We start from the raw sequence: 18,311 nt of genomic DNA, 5'->3' as shown, positions 1-18,311 counted from the left end.
TAGTGTCTAAAACTTGATGTCTTGTCTACTGAAGGTGTTTTTCTTGCCAGACTAGCTCAGACTTAGAGTTCTAAATTTTAGATACCCAAAGTGAGAGGACCCTCACAAACTTCCATGATGCTATAACTTCTATGTTTTGAATAGAATATAAAGATTTGTTAAATAAATTTTTGTAGAATACTCTTAAAGATGATGCAATAGCAGCTTCTCAGGAAGATTACAGATCAAACCCATCCAATCAAAAAGCAGGACAATTTTTTCACAAATACACAATTTACCTGGGAATTTAGTAATGGCACAGAGTCCCCATATATTAGTATAACTTACCTTAATAACAGCAATCTGAGGATCTTCCTTGCATTTGATATGACAGTTCTTCATCACACGAACTAGGTTGGTTTTCTATTAATTATTGAAGTCTGATATACACACATATTTTTGAACCAATTTAACAATTTAGCTACAGAAATCCAATTTTCTACTGCAGTTGGTTAAATCTGTATAACCTCCAGTGTGGCAAAACTAAAGAGCAATCCCCCCTTAAAAAAAACCCCAAAGTCGCTGCCTCAAAACCTGTGTTCCTGTCTCCTAGAAATAAAAAACCTATAGCAATAAGAACATTTTAAGTTATATGGTTATATGGACACTTGCAATCATACTGAGATAGAAAGTGTCATAAAATTTTGACATGTAAAATAAGCCCTTACAGTTTCATTTATGTCTTTCTCCTAATTTGTTAGGTTTACAACACTACTGTTTCTGAGAAAAAAAGCTATAGTTTCTTTAGAAAAAGCTTAAAAAATGCAAGTTTATCAAAGTATGTATCTTAAGAGTTCACTATAAAAAAAGGCACAGAGCCCAAGTAACAAAACATTCAACAAAAATATGCAGGGAAAAATTACAACCATTTAAACATTTGATGTGGGTAAATTCAATTAAAATATACCTAGTAAGTCTACTATATGCTATAATAATAAAGAACAATTTAGGGTAGCTGGTGTTCCCTCAGTGTTTAAAAACTACATCTAAAAAATCTCATCTTAAAAGATAATTTATAAACTTATCAGTTACTTTACATATAATGTGTTTAATAACTAGGTTTATTTCTGAAAATAAAAATGTAAAACTGACTAAAGTGAGGTTAAGAAAGCGGTGAGAACTGAATTTCTGCATTCATTAATCTTCAAGTGAGTAAACATCAGACACCAGGTCATGTGTTTCATAACTGTGAAATGTAAGATTTCATCCAAAGTTCCACCACTGCATTATAAAACTACTTAGCTGCAGTCAATCAAAAGTGTCATTAGCAGAAAGACTTGTTCAGGCTACAAAGTAGTATTTACTTACCTTTATATGAGTTACAAGGATGCTATTCAAAACCTGCAAAAATATGCAAGGCAATATCTCTGCCCAATATCCACTTAAGATGTGTTCTTGTGTGTGGATAATGTGTGAAGTATGAACATATAAATAGAAAGGAAAAAAATAAGAGAGTACTGCCTCCCCCCAAACTTAAGAGTAAAGAATGGTCCTTAAATTATTTCATGTAAGGAAGAAAAGCAGCAGGAACAACTTGGATATACTTGACAGTTAAAAGCTGTTTGCAGAAGTGTAAAGTATCGTTGGATATCACGTTGAAGATTTCATTCTCGGCACTAGCACTGAAAATGCAAAACCTGAGAGACAGGTGCCAAATCTAAATTACAAAAATACAACTCAAATTAGTACAGTCAATAGCTGATTCATGGTGCACACTGTGCATCCTTTTTGTAAAACTTAACACAAATGTATCAATACTTACCTTTTCTAGCTTAGAAACAGTTATTGTCTTATGGGAAAAATGTAAAGCTTAATCATGTAGTTTTCATCCAGGAATCAGCTGGGTAGATTGATAGGCTCTTAATCATACAACCGTCATATGATACAAATGAAACTTTTAAAAGGGTCTCCCATTTGTGTGTTTTTCTGTGTGTGAATCTTTGAAGGTGGAGAAAAGTAGTTTGGTGCCATATTAAAAAAAATAAAAACAAAAAAACCCAAAAAACCAACCACAAATCCTAAACTCCCTAGTCTTGCAGAGCCAAGAATGGATGGGTATTCAAAGAAAATGTAAATGATTATTCAGGAATATCCCTATGCGATACATACATTTGAACAACAGTGAAGATGAAATGGCAGCAGTCCTTTCAGGCTTTACAGCATTGTAATTATGATCGCTTGCCCAGGATGGTGTGCTGTTTTCTGCTGCTGGCTCTTTAGCAATAGGTTGAGTGTTTGCCTCAGTCTTGGCAGTTGTCAAAACAGTCTTCTTCATATTCATATCTCTCTTCTCAGGAAATTGTCTCTTTTGGTTTGAAAGAGGCTTAATACCTGCCTGTATGATTGAAAGAAGCTTAATTACTAATATTCATCAAAAATGTTATATTTTACAAACAAGCAGAGATATAGTGACATACACGTAAACAAATTTCTTTTATAGTAAGCTCCTGTACACACACTCGCAATGATGTAATTTCACATTCAAGTCTCTAAAGCAAAGGTAATGTACACTGTAACTTCAAGAAAAGGAATGGTAAAGAAATCACCTCAAAACAACTGTATTTATCATCAAGTTGTGGGGTTTTTTGTTTGTTTGAAAAACTACTGCCCATTTTATAGTGGTTTCAAAAGGGAAAGGAAAAGGCTTTGATTTCACCTTTTTGCTTCCCAAAGCACACATACAACACAGTCATGTTAGTTCACAATTCACAGTAATTCCAAATTACTGCCAAATAATTCAGCATTTAAAAAGATAAAATTCATTTGAAATTAAATGAAATTAAAGTAAAATGGTGTATTGCTTATACTTTTATTTTTTAAAGGTAAGCTAATTTGGAATTAATTTTTGTCACTTGAAAAGGAGAGCACAGAAATAAGCCACTGTGCTTCAGGACAACTGTTTTGGACCATGAACATAAGCTTACCTGCAGCTGAGATTTTGGCATGCCAGGTTTATCAGATTTTGGTTTGATCTTCTCTTTAGGTTTTGGTTTTGCATCTTTGCCAGCACTCAAAAACTTCATAGTGGCTGCAGCATGTTTGAGAATGCACTCACTGCTGCAATACACAGAATCGGGCTGGGCCAAATTAAAACAGCCAGGACCAATGCACTTTGATGCACCAGGAGCTTCCATTACCTATAGATTGAAACAGAGGAAGTTCAAACTTCAAAGAGGAAACAAAAATATCTTTACAACATGAAGAAATGCTTACACAGCATATGTGCAAACCGCAGCTATGACTGTGACTTGCACAACTGCCAGTGTGAAAACAACTTTCATTCGTCATGTAACAGAAACAATCTATACGAATCTAAGAATTTCACTCTAACTCACTGGTTTCAGAACGTGGTGTATTTTCAAGTAGTTGATCTGCTAGCAGTGAACAAGGGAGGCTGTTTTCCTAAATTTTCAGATCCCCTAAGCCCACAAATGCTTTTGTCTGATCCTCTACATCATGTAAGAAATCTCCTTAATGCAGAACTAATTTCTCAAGAGCAAGGTTTCTAAAACAGGTTTTACTTATACATCACCATCAGCAGCTGTCCTCAACCATGCACACATGCAAAAGGAAGCACTCAGTTGTTCAGGTGTACAGATAATTCTTGCTCTAGAGGTTTACCAATTTTAATTTTAGAAGTCTCCAACTTACATAAACACAACAATTCTCCTAAACAATTTTGTCATAGCCTAATACTTCTCACACACCAAGAAGTTTGCATATGCAAACTGTATTTTCCTCTACTTCACCGTTACTCTCCATTTATATCAGTGTTATATACTAAGCACTTCCTTCAAACGTTAAGATTTAAAAAATAGCACATTCCTTGAAAACAGAGTACATTAGGCCAAAGTCTAGAAATACTGGAAAGCTCTTTAGGCTCCAACATATAATCTCCAGGTATTATGCATTTAGTCTCACTCTTCTAGATTACTCCTAAAAACATTATTACAACTGACTTAACACTTGAAACTACCGTAGTTCCAGACAGCCTCTCCCCTATCAGTAAAATTTAATTTGTACTTACCAAAATTAAGTTTTTAGGAATAAATACTTCCAGTAAAAAAATATTAAGTTATTTGTATACTGTGGCTTGTTTTTCCCCAATCAAAAGTCAGTAAGACAGCATTATCTGCCACAGTCTGATAAAACCTGAGTTTGGGAATTTTCCTAAGAAAATTAAGTTTATGCAATGCTTTAGAATACTTTTCCATCATGTACACACTTAGCTGTGAAGTACAAGAAAGAAGTAGCAAGTCATATTCCCTAATATGAAGTTTGAGGTGCCTCTTAACCAAGCTGCCATTTCTAATTAAGGGCATTTACTCAGATGATAACAAAACTTTCAGTGTTAATGTCTGTGCTTTCACAATTTCTAGGAGTTTTAATCACAAACCAAAACTCTACAGCTATAGGTGCTTATGGACAGCACCAAAAGGAGTCTTTCTCAAAGTGCTTTGAACACTGGTGTAAGAGAACAGAAAAACTGAATAATGAGACTGTTCATTCACTGTAATACAGAGCGATTTCAGCACATCAATACATGAAATAGCAATGATCTTTTTGCCTAGAATGGGCAGGGAATTCTGCAGCAAGAGTGGTGCTTGTTTCCACAAGCCATAGAGGGATCTGAACTGAGGTATGAGGGGCAGTGTGGGCTGAAACACAGATTTTAAAGTTCAGTTCTCTCAAAACATAGTACCACCTGACAAATGCAAATAGAGCGTTTCCATTCCATTTCCAAATGCCAAAAGAATACCTAAAATATAAGCAGTTCTTCCATAACAGGCAGTAAGTTAATGATTAGGTTTTTCTTTCACTAAAGAAGAGGTGCTTAATATGTTTAAGTAACTTGTTAGCACGCTAATATCAGAGTAATTGGTGATACTCAGAAGCAGAAGTTAAAATTAATACTAAAGTTGCCAATGAAATGCAGAACATCACCAACAGAACTGGACTCTCAAACACATTTTTGCATACAGAAACGTACAAATGTATTTGAAACTGTATTTCAAGACATTTTTGAGAAAAATACTGGTTTCTACACACTTATCTTAAAATACGTTAAGCTTAGCCTGTTCTGATTTAGACAATAAGCTCACCATGCTTATATGGATAGCCCTGCTATTTAAACTGACTAGAAGTCAGGGGATTTGGGGGTTGTTCCATAAATGTTTTGCAGAAAATGTATTAGAACAGAAAGATTCCTCCAGAGAGACACTTACACTCAAACTTGTAATGCTTATTCTAGGGATGATTTCAAACTTTAAAGATTAGGTGTCAAAGAACAAATTCATACAGAAAAAATAAGAACAGCTGTACCATTCTAACAGCAAATACATTAAACATGCTCTTCAAGGCATAGTAAGAAGGAAAATGTGCAAGATGTTGGCACTACTACAGTAGCTTAGGCAGTATGAAGACAACCACTGTAGCATGAAGTTTTTACATTTGTGTACATTTCAAGCTGAAGGAGCTTCTTTGCCTGTATTTTGAATTGGGCATGGAACTTGCTCTACAAAATTTAAACTTTTATATTTTATGCCAGTATTTGCAATAATTTTAAATACACATTTTTATGTTAAAAAAGGCAGCATGAAACAATTCTCTATGTACTAATAACTTGAAGAAACATCAGGGCGAAAATCAGAACTTCAAAGACTAATTGGAAGTACAGGAGAAGCACAGCTGGAATTAACTGCAACAGACATTTGTCCATGTTAAAGTAAAAAGTTTCACTGTCATTGAAAATGTCCCAAATTTTTTGAGGTTTCAAAACTAGTACAACCCAGTCCAGAATTCTAATATTTTTATTAAACAAACACCTTATTAGTTGACTTCCAAAACAGTATTTATAAAGGGCAGGATAGCACAAAGCACATAGTGTGGTATTTCCTTACACCTACATGAAACTTTTAAATTCCCCACTTCAAAATAACACTGTTTTAGTTCCTCTACTGACAGAACTATGGATAAATTTCCACTAAACAGTAATATTTAGTGGATTGTTCAGCTTCATATTTAGCTTTTAAAAAACAAGTCAGATTTACAGTCCTACAAGCAAGCCATTGTCTCAATGTACCCAGTGAAACAGGAAAAATAAGAAACAACTAAAATACTTACAGGTTGAAATATCTTTAGTTTTTTCTTCCCACTTGGATTTGCAGCTTTTTCAATCCTACCCTTGATTCCTTGGTCCTCAACAGATTTTTGTTCAATTGTTCCTATGCTTGTGAATTCTGTGCCATCCACATTTACTTGCCCCGCTTTAGCTTCCTGCTGGTCTATTTCTGAAATTGGCTCATCCTGTCCCTGTAGAATGGTGCAGTTTGGACAGATATAGTCCTCACCATTCCTTTCCAACAATCGCCCTCGAGCCTCAGAAATACCCACGCAGTCACCGTGAAACCATTCCTCACATCTATCACAGCAAATCATAAACCTGAAAAAAACAAAACAACCAAGGAACAGTAAAACATCATGAAATGAAGAAATTTAACCTTCGACAGATATTTCAAGCAGCAGATCTTGAAGTACCCTGCTAAAGTATACTGTTCTGCCTTGCTGTTCATTTCTGTATTCGTTTATCCCCTCTTTTAAATATCTGTTATAAACTCACCGCCCCAAACTTCAACAAACCCAACAACAGCTCATTTACATATACTCCAAAAGTAAGCATTAGCGTTTGGTTTAATTTTTCGTCACAGAAGAATTCCAACTACTTGCACTGCACTTTTAGTTGAAGCCTTTGCGTACCTGTTGTTATGAGGCTGACGACAAATACAATACAGTGCATTTGGGTCATAAATCTCAGACTCAGGTTTGCTTTTGGGTAGTTCTTCAGGTTCTTCATCTGTGATCTCTTTTGTGCCAAGGGCAGGCTTTACCTCTGTCTGAACCTGAAGATCTCCAGTGCTTTCCTCGGACACAACCACTTGACTTGCAATCTCAGTGCTGTCTGCAGTCTCAGGCTCTTGTTTGACAGGCAACTCAGACTCAACTTGTTTTTCAGACTGGACATCGCCTGTTTCTGTAGGACCTTGTTCTGAATTTCTTTTCCCCAGGCGGTTCTGTATATCCTTCAGTGTCAGCTGCACAGGTTTCTGTTCAACACGTTTCTTTCTTAGTCGATTCTGCAGTTCCTTTAGTGTTAACCCATCACTATCACTATCAGAAGTATCATCTTCCTCTTCCTCCTCCTCGTCTTCCTCCTCCTCTTCTTCTTCTTCCTCTTTTGCGCGTCTGCTTTTAGAGCCTTTCTGATCCTTACTACTCCTAGTGCTAATCCTCCGAGTTGTACGTTTTATATCTGGAGTGCTCTCAACACTGTCTTCTGAAGCAGTTTCAGCATCTGTAGCTGGACAGGATGCTGGTTCGCTTGAATCTTCCAGAGCAGTAGGAACACTCCTCCTTCCTCTGCGTCTTACTGTTGTAAGAAATTCTTCCACTCTTTCCGTCCGCTTTGGCTGCCGTCCACTACGCCTGAGGTTTAAGCTTTGTTGCTGCTGTTGTGGCTGTTGTTCACTAGAGTCCACATCAACATCTCCTGCACCTTCTCGCTTAGCGATTGTAGTCCTTCGAAACCCCCACGTTTTTCTGAACTCTTTACTTGTAGGCTTGACAGTTTTTTGTTCCTCCTCATTGCTTTGCTCACCTTTCTCATCCAAAACTGATGCTAAAAACAAGAGAATAGTTATTAAACTGGTGGTGAATGAAGAAGTTTTTTCAACATAGCATTATTTTCTTTGTGACAACATATATATATATATATATATCTCTATCTCCACCTCATTTTATGACCCTGAAAGGTAAAATGCTTTATTATGAATGTAATAGCCCAGCAGAAGCAATTTATGTCACTGAACGCTGTCTACACAATCCAGCTGTTATAAACTCTTGTTATTTAAAAATATATGTATAGACACATATACACGCACACACAAAATGGACAAATAAGCATATTTTCTGCTCAGTTGAAAAGGAAGAAATCTTACCAGGTGAATTATTTTCCATGTTGTCAGTATTAGATTCAGATTCTAGTGGCGCTGATTGTGAACTTACAGCTTGTTCCATAGTATGGACACCACTGTCCCCACCCTGAAACGCTGAAGAGAAACATGAGGTTCAGAACTCAGATTCAAAAATATTCATAGCCTAAGTAATTACTAAATATTCTAATGGAATTTCATTATGTTATTGTAATAAATACTTAACTTTAATTTCAAGCCAATAATAGTCACTGAATACCAACAAAAAGTTGACTGAATTCATTCAGAGACAAAGTACTAAGTCAAATGCATGGGTGTGGACACTATATTGACATTTTGTTAAATAGCCTTAGGATTTCTGATATTTCTCAAAAAAAATCCTTTCATGGTATGAACCTATTCCCTGAGGGTTGTCTGGGGAAAAAACTATAGCAGTTCCACTCCTTAGGTGGACACAGGAATCATGCACACACCAGTGTGTGGAAGACCACGGAGCAGAACGGACAACACAGACACAGTTACTGTTTCAAAGGTGAGGATGGTATTTGGTATCAGTAACATTTTCTGGTAGAAAGGACTGCTGATTACCTGCAGCAGGGTAAGAAACAAAGTAGAAACAACAGCCAGTTTAAAGAAATTCAAAGCTACTGCTGTTTAGATAATACAGGGTTAGTCAAAGAATAATGAAGTTTGGGATTTTCAACAAAACGTAAAACCAGAGAAATATCCCAGTCTTCCCTATTAAAATAAACTAGGTCTATATCTTGCCTATTGAACAGTTTATCTGCTATTTTTAAGTTGTTTCAGAAACACTGGTAGGTATTCAGGATAAAGCAACACACTTTCCCTTCATTATTTCTCTGAAAAGGTCTATTGGACAGAAGAAATTATACAGAAAAGAACAAAATCATCTTCTCGAACATCTCTCTGGAAAAAAAATAAATGAATCTATGTTGAATGAAACTTGAGAAAGGCTACTCCTTGATATGGTTATTTACAAAAAGGTTTTCAGCCTATATGATTCACCAGAATAAATTCAGCAAAGAACCTCCAACTATCAGAGATGGAGCCATGTGGGGGGGAACACAAGCCCACAATCTGTCTCCTGCCCCCAATCTGTGCTGAAAACCAGGATCCCTTTTTTCTCAAAAGTCTTTTCCAGCATACTAGGAGACACACTTATTTGAGGAGACAGAAGCAAACGAGAGAAATAAATATAAAATCTGAGACTGCATTTTGAGTAATTCAGGAATAACCTGGTTTGAATAAGTATTAAAGTTAGTACTACATCATGGTGTGATATTTTAAATGAGTTGCATGTCATGTAAATGCTCTCCTAAACAAATGCAGAAACTATGTTTTGCAGTCATTGCAAATACACTGCTCACATGAAACTATAGCATGCAGTAGTACGTATACCTCAATGAATTGGGTAAACTGAAATGGTATTTTAAAAACAAAAAGAAACCCCCTAACTCTCCCTCAAGTGTGTTTTTGGAGTAGTTATACACGTGTGTATTCCTGGCTCACGAATTGCACAAGTAAGCCAAAAGGAAACATTAACTCCTAAATAACAGTACTTGCAAAGGTATTTCTAACAGCTGCGTGTATTAAGCTACAAGTTTTCAGAGGCATCCTTTAGCAAGCTTTTCCCAATCCTGCAGCGTACACTGGTAATAAATGCCTCCTTATTTCATATACTGCATCAGTTGCCTTATTGTTCTGCCATATCACACACGATCGCTCTATAGTGCAACTCCTCTGCCTTCTAGTATTATATTTAGCAATGTTAAAATAGAAATATAACTGTCAATGCTATGGAAACATAAACATCCATGCAGATACATTAAAGAAATTAACATGTAAGTTCTAACTTCAGTCATTTCTGTGAGACACTATAAACATAGCTGTAAAAGTAGCAGACTCCAGAACATCAATTTAAATAGCAACTGATTACTTCTAACATTACAGCCAGAATAAAAAGTGTATTTTAAGCCTGTACTACACAGGTAAAAAGCTTGAAACTGCTTCAATCCAATATGAAATTCCATTAAGTTCCCCTGCAAAAAAAAACTAACTATATTTTTTTATTATTTTTAAAAACAACTCTAAAATTACAGTCACACCAGCAAAAAGGTGCAATGGAAGTAAAGGAACAAGTTAAAACAGTTAAAGTTTACATCTTTGTTTACCTTGGAAGATGAAGAAATGTTAAAAGCTACAGGAAGAGGTAATCCAAATGCTGAGGTTTAAATTCCAGATAAAATGTAAAGAAATAAGAAGTCTCTTCAGTGTCCTCTATATGCTTTACCTGACAGAGCATTAGAGGTTCGAATGGTTTCTTCCTGCAGAGCTGACTGAAAAGGAGAGCCAGAGGAGGGCAGCAAAGGATCAGAGTCATTCCGCATTATCCTTCCAGCACATGCTGAATTTCTTGATTCGGAAGAGCTGGACTGAGTCTCTGAGCTGTCAGCAGGATCAAATACAATCAATTCTCCTTTTCCTGCTGGCTCCTGGGAAAAACAAAACGAAAAGGAGACAAAATAAGGCACCAATACATATAGGAACTTATCTTACCATTGTATATATAAATTTGGAATTGTTTTGCCTCTATTACATTAGAAAGCAATTTCTGTTATTTTGCCTTTTTGACAGTATTCTACTTTCAGAAAGACAACCGGAATGAAAAGTCAAAGTAAAGCAATACCACCTCCACCACTTACCAACAGTTGAGACCTTTGAAATAAACACAAAATATGATTGTGCTCTTATCAATTCATTTAGATCCCATTAAGATTTCCAGAACAGTAACAAACTGTAATCAACAAGTCTATTCCATTTACAGTATTTAAAGGCATTCTGAGAGTGAAATTTAAAAGTGTATATTGTGCACTGACAATGTAGAAATGCTTTAAACTCCATCAGCATGCCCAACGTTACAGTAGGGAAGATTTACCAGTTTGTACGAAATTTCGCCACAGAAGACATCTGCACCTTTGAGGATTTAAATCCAAGTGGCTACTCAGTGGTTTTGCAAGGTGGGATAATAAATTATAGTTGAGCTTCAGAATTAAGGAATATTCCTTATCACTGTCCCTTTCACTAATAAGGTTTGCAATACAGAATATTTCAGAAACTTTATTTCAAGGACAGTAGATAATATCAATAATAATACATTTTCCCCAAAATTAACCCTTGGAAAACATTTTAAAAAAATCACAAGATATTCATTTAAAGCATCTGAACAACTGTTTAATTCAGGGGTCCCAATTCACATGCAGAATAGCAATGGAACATCAACACTGACTGCTTGTTTCCAAGGAGGTGAGCTTGAAAATCAGAGGGAAATACCTGCATTTAACCCAAAGTAGTCTACCAAACTACAAGAACACTGGAAAACAACTCGGGAGGAAAAGGAGGACCAGATGGACAGGATAGAAAAAGTCACTTTTAAACTGGGCTATAAAATAAATTAGTGAAGACAAAAGAACAATATTGGACACTAATGCATGTCAGCATTCTGCAATTACAGATGCAGGGGGACTGCCACAGTAGGTGTAGGAAATAACTAAAACAATAATTATTTCAAAGGAGTAAAAACTGATAGCTAACACTCCAGGTGGGGAGACATACAAATTTAAGAACAGATTAGATAACCGTTCATAGACATGCCAATACACAGTCTGACTTTTCTTTTTAAAGAATGTCATTTTTTTCAACTCTCTCAAGCCCCGAACTCTTAAAGCATCTCTGCTGTTCAGAAACACTTTTTACTTCCTAAGCAATGATCACCTCCAGTGCCATGTCACTGTCCCAGAAATAAAGACAGTGGAAAAGTGAAACACTTCCCCAAATGTGATTTTCATTAGTGGATCACTTTATTATTTCATGAAGAATAAATCTCAAAATGTGCTTGTCAGTGACAAAGCAAAATTAATGAAAAAACCATGAGTGTATAGCTAGACTGACATCAGTATTTCCTTCCCCTGTACCCTTCTCTATAGGTGATTATGTGCATTATCTACATTCTTTCGCTCACTCCAAAAAGAGGAGGGAAAAATAAAAATAATAATAAAAAGACAATAGAATAATTTTAAAGACCCTAATGCTATATCTCATGGCATTGAATACCTGCTCTAATATGTATTTTTCTCCATTGTCTGAATCAGTGATTATATCCAGGGAGTCAGTCACTGATGGCTGAAGACAGTCTGAGTTTAAAGTGCCTTCTTCCACGCTGCTGTTCTGTAATAACCTTTCAATCTCCCTGTTCAGAATCTCCAACTGATCACACATCATGCAATTTTTAAGTGATATGCCTAAAGGAAGAGGGAAAGTCAGCTAATCACTTCTTGTTCAGCTCTAATATTAAACTATGAAAACAAACTATGTCACTAGAACATGCAAAAAGTGCATACCATTTGAATAATTTATCCAGTAACATACTAAAAGAGTTGTCTAAAGTATTGTCTTCACTGTGCACAATTAAGTATCTCTGCATTCAAGGCCCTGTGTACAACACACTCTTTACAATTACGTTTGAGCCACGGAGCTGGTACCACTAAAGCGTTCCAAAACTAGAATCGGCATCCTCTCTTCTTAGGAGATATTCTGGATCATTGAACATAATACATTTTACAACATCAGTCATACCCCACCCAGTGGCAACGCTGCACAGTACACCATCTACAGCTCTGATTTAATGTAAAACAGCATCTTTAACACAAATAATAACTGAAAACTAAGAGATTCTATGCAAGAATCATGCTTCTTTTTGCATTAGTAGATGTTATCTCATTATTACCTGTATTATTACCTCTATTACCTACAGGAAAAAACTTTAACAGAACTACAATTTTAAAATAGTTTCAAATTTGAGAGGTAGAAAGTTGGAGTACACTTAAAACAGTAAAATTGCAGACCCCCTACATTTTCTATAAAATGCTTGGTTTCTTATTATTTAGTATCTCCATTTTTTCTTTCCCCATTTGGTCCAAATTATTTTTCATGAAAAATAGAGTAAGTTTCAAACTTATTTTTCATGAATCTGCTTTTGTAGAACTGCATCTTAATACAGGTTAAACTTAAATGCCTAAAAGAAGCTGAAAAAACAAGTATTATCAAAACATAAAAGCACAAAGTCTTAACTCACAATTACACTTTTAAACCTAGCAAGCCTGCTGGCACTTCTAAGCAAACATTCTACTAACTGCCTACAAAAATATTTACTACAGCATAAGGCAACTTTGGATGTGTTCAAATATCTGGTTTCTCTTCCCAATTCAGCATGATTTTTTGTTCATTTTGTTGTTTGTTCTCAAGTTAACTATTTGACTGCAGTTGAGATACTGACCAAAATGTAAGATGAAGCAGCAAACTGGTTATCTTGTTTTGAAGGAACTGAACATCCATGATCAACTTAATCTCATTCCTCCTAATACTGTACATTAATCACATTTCTGAAACTGGAAGTTCTAGCTGGAAACTGGAAATTATTGTACCTCCCCTAATAGACAATTCCCATCATCATCATCCTCCCTTTCTGCCACATCTCCTTTACAAAGGGTATTCCTTCAGAAAGGATATTATGGACCTCTGAAAAATTTGAGGCAAGAATCTCTACAAATGATGGAACAGACAAGCAAAATAATGTTAATAATAAACATCTATAGTCTTTCTTATTCAAAAAGTCCTCTGGTTTTGCTTAGGTTAACAACTTCCGTGATAAGCAATCTCCACTGTGAAAAGGCATAAGCTTTTAAGACTGATATAAATAAAGTTAGAAACACAAATCGAGACTTTCTTAAAGGAAAAATCTCTTCTCCCTTCAGAGATGGGAGTAAGCTTTGCCAATACAACCCCTAGGTTGATTTAAATGGCTACATAACATACACAGCAGGTCCTCATTAAACAATGGATTCACAGTGCCTATTAAAACCATGTTTATGGACTACAAAGAACAAGGTACAACTCTAACACTACTTGGGCTGCTACTGTCCTGCTCCCTTCTCCCGTGCTCTGTTACATGGTCTACGCCACCTGCACCCACATACCTCTGCACAGAAATGGTCACCTGATGCCTTAAACACTCAAATTCCGAATCCAACAGAAAATGAATCCACCAAAGAGTGATCCAAAAGGATAAAAAAAAAAAAAAAAAAAAAAAAAGAACGTCAGAACTAGTCTAAAGACATGCAAGAACAGAGATGGAGACCAAGATCCCCTTAAGCAGGCTGAGCTGGTGTAGCACCCTGCTGTTATCTCATTCAACACATGCACACCACCACCCACGCAGCAAGCGCTCGTCAGATCCGAGCCAGCAGGATTTCATTAACTGTCCCCAGTCAAGACTCTGTTTTAAGCTTGCAAACTGTAATAACGTGAGCATTCCAGTGAAACAGAACAGTCACTTATCTAATAACGGAGCATCAAGCTGATGCACAATATCTTAAGAATATTCGGCCAAGAAAATATTTATTCAGGTTTTTCCTCCCCCACTAGTTTGCAGGTAAAATATTTCAGTTTCCCCAAAACAAGTTAGACACTTGAATTCATCCTGGACCTAAATTCCAAGAGCAACTGAAGCACAAAAGTATCCTACACTAGAAAAATCGCAAAACTGTCACAAGCTTTTAATTTCAATTTGGTCAACTGTTCTCAAGCAGTGACAAAACCAAAAACATGGGGCTGCCCATTCTGTAAGACCACAGAAGCCATCACTCACATTCAGCATCGCTGCGGATTCTCTTAACTACTGCAAACCTGTGTGTTTTTCAGTATACCTGGCTTGAAGAAATTCCAGAGCCGTATCAGCAGCCAATCTAACAAGACAGAAAAGATACTCCCAAATTCCAAATCCTGCTAAAATACCACGTGTTCACAAACACGCAATACACATTAAAAAAATCCACCCTCCAACATGTCTTTATAAAAAAAAAAAAAAAGGGAAATCTCACTCCACTTTTCTGTAAATATATTATCACTCTCACATTCTGACAAAACCTCAAGAAAAGCATACTGATATCTACTGCCACCTTTGTCACCCAACAGTTTACAAGTCTCAGGCAGAAGGGAGATTATCTATGCCAGTAACACAGGGCTGAAAGGTGTTAATTGCAGGACAGGCAGCCTGAAGACACCTGAAGCTGCTGATGCTGACTTCATTAAGCCCTTTTTAAGATGTCTCAATATAACATCTTAATCTGATGATGACACAGCAAAACTTTTAAAGAACACCAACACTTCCCCATCTTTTTGTGTATTTTTAGACAAAGGCCAATTAAAAAAATTTCCAGCAAATATACATTCAGATCAGTATCTCAATTTTTATTTTTTCTCTCATTTCCCTGAAAAGGTAATAAAATGTTCAATGGGTCCACTGACTGCACAAAGATTTTGTCTTTTCTAGAACTTACCATTTTAACTGCATTAAGAATTCCCTGCCTCAGTTAACTGGGAAGACTTGGCTCTAAAACAGGATCTTGAGAGACAGCTCAGTAATAAAACCTTTAATATGAACTAAAAACCACCAAAAGAAATAATTTCTCCTTTATCTGAGGATTTGTGAACAAAAAAAAAAAATCTATCAAAATTCAGGATAAATTCTTCACTTTCAGTTTACTATTTCGTTTAGTTTTCTGAAGAACCTATATGAGAGACTAGTGATCTTTTTCCTCTCATTAACGTTAATCCTCATTGTCAAGAGCTTGATGACAAAATATGCTGCACCTCATTCCATGTTCAGCACTCTTCAATACTCAGCCAGTTTGCTATAATCTGCACAAATTTTGGTATCTCATTATTTGGAGGTTATACAAGCACCTTGAATGAATACTTTAGTCCAAGTGATTAATATCTGGCACCTATTAGTTCTCTTATTCCCTACTCACTCTAATAACTCTACAGAAGGATGTTTGATTTTGGAAGATCTCACACATACTCACCCCTGCACAAGCATCCAAGAAAGCAAGGTTCACCTCATACCTGACACTTGGGATAGAACCCCAGTACCTGCCGGAGTTGTTTCAGCGTGACCCGTTATCTAACAAACATTTACTTCTACTGTGAGGGAGAAACAAAGGAGGTTTTGTAGGGGTTTTTTTTTTTGGTTGGTTGGGTTTTTGTTGTTTTTTTAAGTCTTCATACTGAAGCTCCAGTTAATGTTTTAGATACATAATGGAAATTCAATGGCCAGGGCCCAAGGACAGGACAGAAATGTCAAACCACCACAATGGCCAATACAAGGTTCAGCAACTTTCTGAAGACTAGGATTAGAGAGAAGACAGAAAACTGTTTGCACTTGCAAAGAAATTCAAAGCAGAAGAGTTTTACACCTTCTAGCTTTTAAAAGCAGGTATCATTCATCAATGATCAGTTTCACTGCCACATCCTGACACAAATCCAGTCTATACCAGTATTTAAGATAGTAGATTCAGTTAGAATGACTTGTCACTGGCCTTTAGTTATATTTTTCTCTGAGTTTCTTGAGAATTAGAATGCTTGACATGCAAGGTATTTGGCTAGAACCAAAATATCCAGGATAGATTTCCTAAATATCAAAGCGACTGCAGGATGTTACAAACAGGACAGAAAGCATTCTTTCCAGAATGATCTAACAGTGATTCCAATCAAATTGACACCATTTGCTCATTTTATTCTCTGTAAAACAGGCACTGGGCTTGGCCTATGTCTCCTTTAAGTGTTAAAATATTCCTAATAAGCATATATATTATTATCACATGATGAAATAATACTGAGAACTCATATAAGGACATAATTTCTGATGCAAATAGAAGAATGTTGGCATGGTTTAGTTGATGCCACTCCTACTCAGAAGACTGATCCCATTGAAAATTACTTTGCATCCCTATCTGCCAAAAATGACATCTGGGAAACCTGAACTCTTTCTACTGAGCAGCAGCAAAACTAATCCCTTGCATGAACAAGCATTACAAAAGCAGCCAAAGGAAGTCAGTAGGGCAAAACCTACTTTGTACATAAATGAGCAGTTCCATTCAGACCACGGACAAAAGGGACAATCCACTGACCCCTAAGAACAGCAGGAAATGGGTTCTGCACTAGCACTGGAAAAAGCCATGTACGCACAGAACTGCAATGCAGTTCCCTCCATCTGCTCATCCACAGAAGATGTCAGAGCAGACTACTTCCATGAGAAGCAACAGAAAATCAGGTGACCAAGTACAACTAATAGATTGGCTTTTATTTTCATATAAAATGTATCCACTGCTAATGTATTTAAGTATCTCCCCTCTGAAAGAAGAAAAACCTCTTTCAAAAAGCTGTGAAATGGGAATGTTGTGACAAAAGAGAGAGTAAATTGAAGAGAGAGGCAGCAGTTGTAAGGCTCAAGTCTGGATATGGGGAGACATAAGAAAACTGATGTGATTCTGATCTCTCCCCCTGTCTCCCAAATAATTTACTATCTTGCTACTTGACTGCCATATACAAGCTGCAGTTCAAGGTTGAAAGTCCAAACATCCCTGGTAAATACAAAGATTTTATGCCAGGAAGATTACATTTGAAAGATCACGTTTTAAAAAAAAAATTTTGCATAAAATTGAAGCATTTCACTGCTCATAATTAGACCTAGAAGAATAAAAAGAAATAATGCTACAAAAACTTTAACACTTATCTGTAAATGCTTTGCTGGCTATAAACACACTAAATTAATTCCAAGATTAAAACCAAACCTACCACCTCATTTACCCACAATACTAACAACTTGAAAGTAGCAGTTAATTCCTTCCTATTCTAGATTCAATACATTATTCCCATTTAAAAAGTTAACACATTAACAAGCTTTGAAATGTGCACAGTGTAGATTCAGTAATACGTTAATTCATTAATACAGCTACATTGCTCAGAAACATCCCACTCAAATTTAAGAAATGTGTATTCTTCTTAAATACTGCATGAAGCAGCAATAATTCTAGGCAAATATGAACAGTGCTATATAGCCAAATTAGGATGAAGTATCACCATGATCTATTTTTAAGGTAGATTTTAGTATCACAACAGTATTTCAACCCCAGATGCAGAGAACCCGATACTGACATCCACAAGACAGTCTCACATCACACCCTTCCACTGAGCCCTGTTTCTTTCCTCACCTCCCCATCTCCCTTCACAAAGGCAAGTTCCAGTACTTGTAAAGTCTCATTTTTTTCAGTAACTGGGAAGTGTTGGATAGTACCCCATCTAAGTTCCTACCAAAAGTAATGGAAGAGAACTGACTTGACTAGCATGGAAGATCAGGCTGCCCCA

At 36.2% G+C, this 18,311-nt stretch overlaps 1 protein-coding gene across 4 annotated transcripts in view; it reads right to left on the bottom strand.

Moving 5' to 3' along the window:
- The window catches only part of DIDO1 (death inducer-obliterator 1), a 55,585-nt gene that overhangs the window by 30,766 nt on the left and 6,508 nt on the right, over positions 1-18,311 (bottom strand). For 2 of the 4 annotated variants that reach the window (XM_054845835.1, XM_054845834.1), the window contains exons 2-7: positions 10,339-10,540; positions 8,034-8,144; positions 6,796-7,714; positions 6,163-6,481; positions 2,964-3,176; positions 2,149-2,374 (exon numbers count right to left, since the gene is read on the bottom strand). In XM_054845835.1, the coding sequence (XP_054701810.1) occupies positions 2,149-2,374; positions 2,964-3,176; positions 6,163-6,481; positions 6,796-7,714; positions 8,034-8,144; positions 10,339-10,435 (1,885 nt within the window). In that variant the 5' untranslated portion in view covers positions 10,436-10,540. Of the gene's footprint in view, positions 1-2,148; positions 2,375-2,963; positions 3,177-6,162; positions 6,482-6,795; positions 7,715-8,033; positions 8,145-10,219; positions 10,541-12,158; positions 12,347-18,311 lie in introns of those variants that run through there. The other 2 variants (XM_054845833.1, XM_054845836.1) reach the window with 2 other exon arrangements.

Source organism: Grus americana, chromosome 17 (assembly GCF_028858705.1).
Source record: "Grus americana isolate bGruAme1 chromosome 17, bGruAme1.mat, whole genome shotgun sequence".
Classification (NCBI taxonomy): Eukaryota; Metazoa; Chordata; class Aves; order Gruiformes; family Gruidae; genus Grus; species Grus americana.
The sequence above is the reverse complement of the archived record's forward strand: the minus strand, read 5'-3'. Positions and strand labels throughout refer to the sequence as shown.